Source organism: Notothenia coriiceps, unplaced genomic scaffold (genome assembly GCF_000735185.1).
Source record: "Notothenia coriiceps isolate Sejong01 unplaced genomic scaffold, NC01 NC01_scaffold00036211, whole genome shotgun sequence".
NCBI classification, from domain to species: Eukaryota; Metazoa; Chordata; class Actinopteri; order Perciformes; family Nototheniidae; genus Notothenia; species Notothenia coriiceps.
The window spans coordinates 53,231-54,508 of record NW_011368912.1 but is presented as its reverse complement, the minus strand read 5'-3'; the positions used below and the strand labels follow the sequence as shown (position 1 = coordinate 54,508).

Here is a 1,278-nt window from a genome sequence, read left to right as displayed (position 1 = left end):
GCTGTGTGAGTTCCCCGACATACCGGGGACACATCTTTATGAATAAAAGACATCAAAAAGTGCATTTTGCATGATAGGTCCCCTTTAATAATAATACAATAAAATAAAGAACATTTTAATATACTTAATAAAACAAGAAATCATGCATAAAACAATTATAATTTAAAAGAAAAGAGAGAAATTAATGAAAGATTTGCTATATTGGAAGACTTTGTTTAATAGTGTTTTTTTATGTGTGTGTGTGTGTGTGTGTGTGTGTGTGTGTGTGTGTGTGTGTGTGTGTGTGTGTGTGTGTGTGTGTGTGTGTGTGTGTGTGTGTGTCAGGAGGGTGCTGGAGATGTGCTGCTTCATGGAGAAGATGCTGGCCAGCATGCTCGCAGACTTTGAGATGAAGGTGGAGAAAGATGTTTTGGAGCCGCTGAACAAGCTCAGCGAGGTGAGAGACTGAACACATTGATATTTAATGCATTAAGTGTCAACAGTTCAACACTAACAAAAGTGTTATTTATTGCACTGCTCTGGCGTTGTATAGTCTGTGTTTTTGTTCCGTATGTTTATCACCAGTCACGGCTTGTTGTTCATTTCTGTCCCACTATATTGTCTGAATACATTTATGGACAACATTTCTGTAGCTGACTGGAAAATAAATAGCAAAACATAGAATGGATATAATGTTTTTGTACCATTCCTTTAACTGAATGTATTGTGTTTCCTTCCAGGATGATTTACCGGAGATTCTCAAGAACAAGAAGCAGTTTGCAAAGCTCACTACAGACTGGAACAGCGCCAGAACCAAGTGAGCCTCATTCACTGATACCTGTTACAATCAATCCAACATCGAACACACATTTTAACAAGTGTGTGTGTGTGTGTGTGTGTGTGTGTGTGTGTGTGTGTGTGTGTGTGTGTGTGTGTGTGTGTGTGTGTGTGTGTGTGTGTGTGTGTGTGTCTGTCTGTGTGTCTGTCTGTCTGTCTGTCTGTCTGTCTGTCTGTCTGTCTGTCTGTCTGTCTGTCTGTCTGTCTGTGTGTGTGTGTGTGTGTGTGTGTGGTGTCAGGAGCCAGGCCAGCACGGGTCCTCAGGCAAAGCAGGACGGGCTGAGGGAGGAAGTGGAAGAAGCCTGGAGGAGGTTAGAGAGCATCAAGGTATCTGCATTTCTTTTACACACATACCTGGGAAAATGTCTATTATTAAAGGTCCCAGCCCGAAACACACACACACACCCGTAGCCTGGCTGGGAGTTTGTGTGTGTGCCCGGGCTGAGTTCTGCGGTGTCTCGC

At 42.8% G+C, this 1,278-nt stretch overlaps 1 protein-coding gene across 1 annotated transcript in view; it reads left to right on the top strand.

The window, feature by feature from the left end:
- Window positions 1-283: 283 nt before the first annotated feature.
- sh3bp1 (SH3-domain binding protein 1) overlaps window positions 284-1,278 on the top strand; it is a 4,259-nt gene continuing 3,264 nt past the window's right edge. The window contains exons 1-3 of the mRNA XM_010791998.1: window positions 284-436; window positions 720-796; window positions 1,056-1,143. Of these exons, the coding sequence (XP_010790300.1) occupies window positions 338-436; window positions 720-796; window positions 1,056-1,143 (264 nt within the window). The 5' untranslated portion in view covers window positions 284-337. The remainder of the gene's footprint in view (window positions 437-719; window positions 797-1,055; window positions 1,144-1,278) is intronic.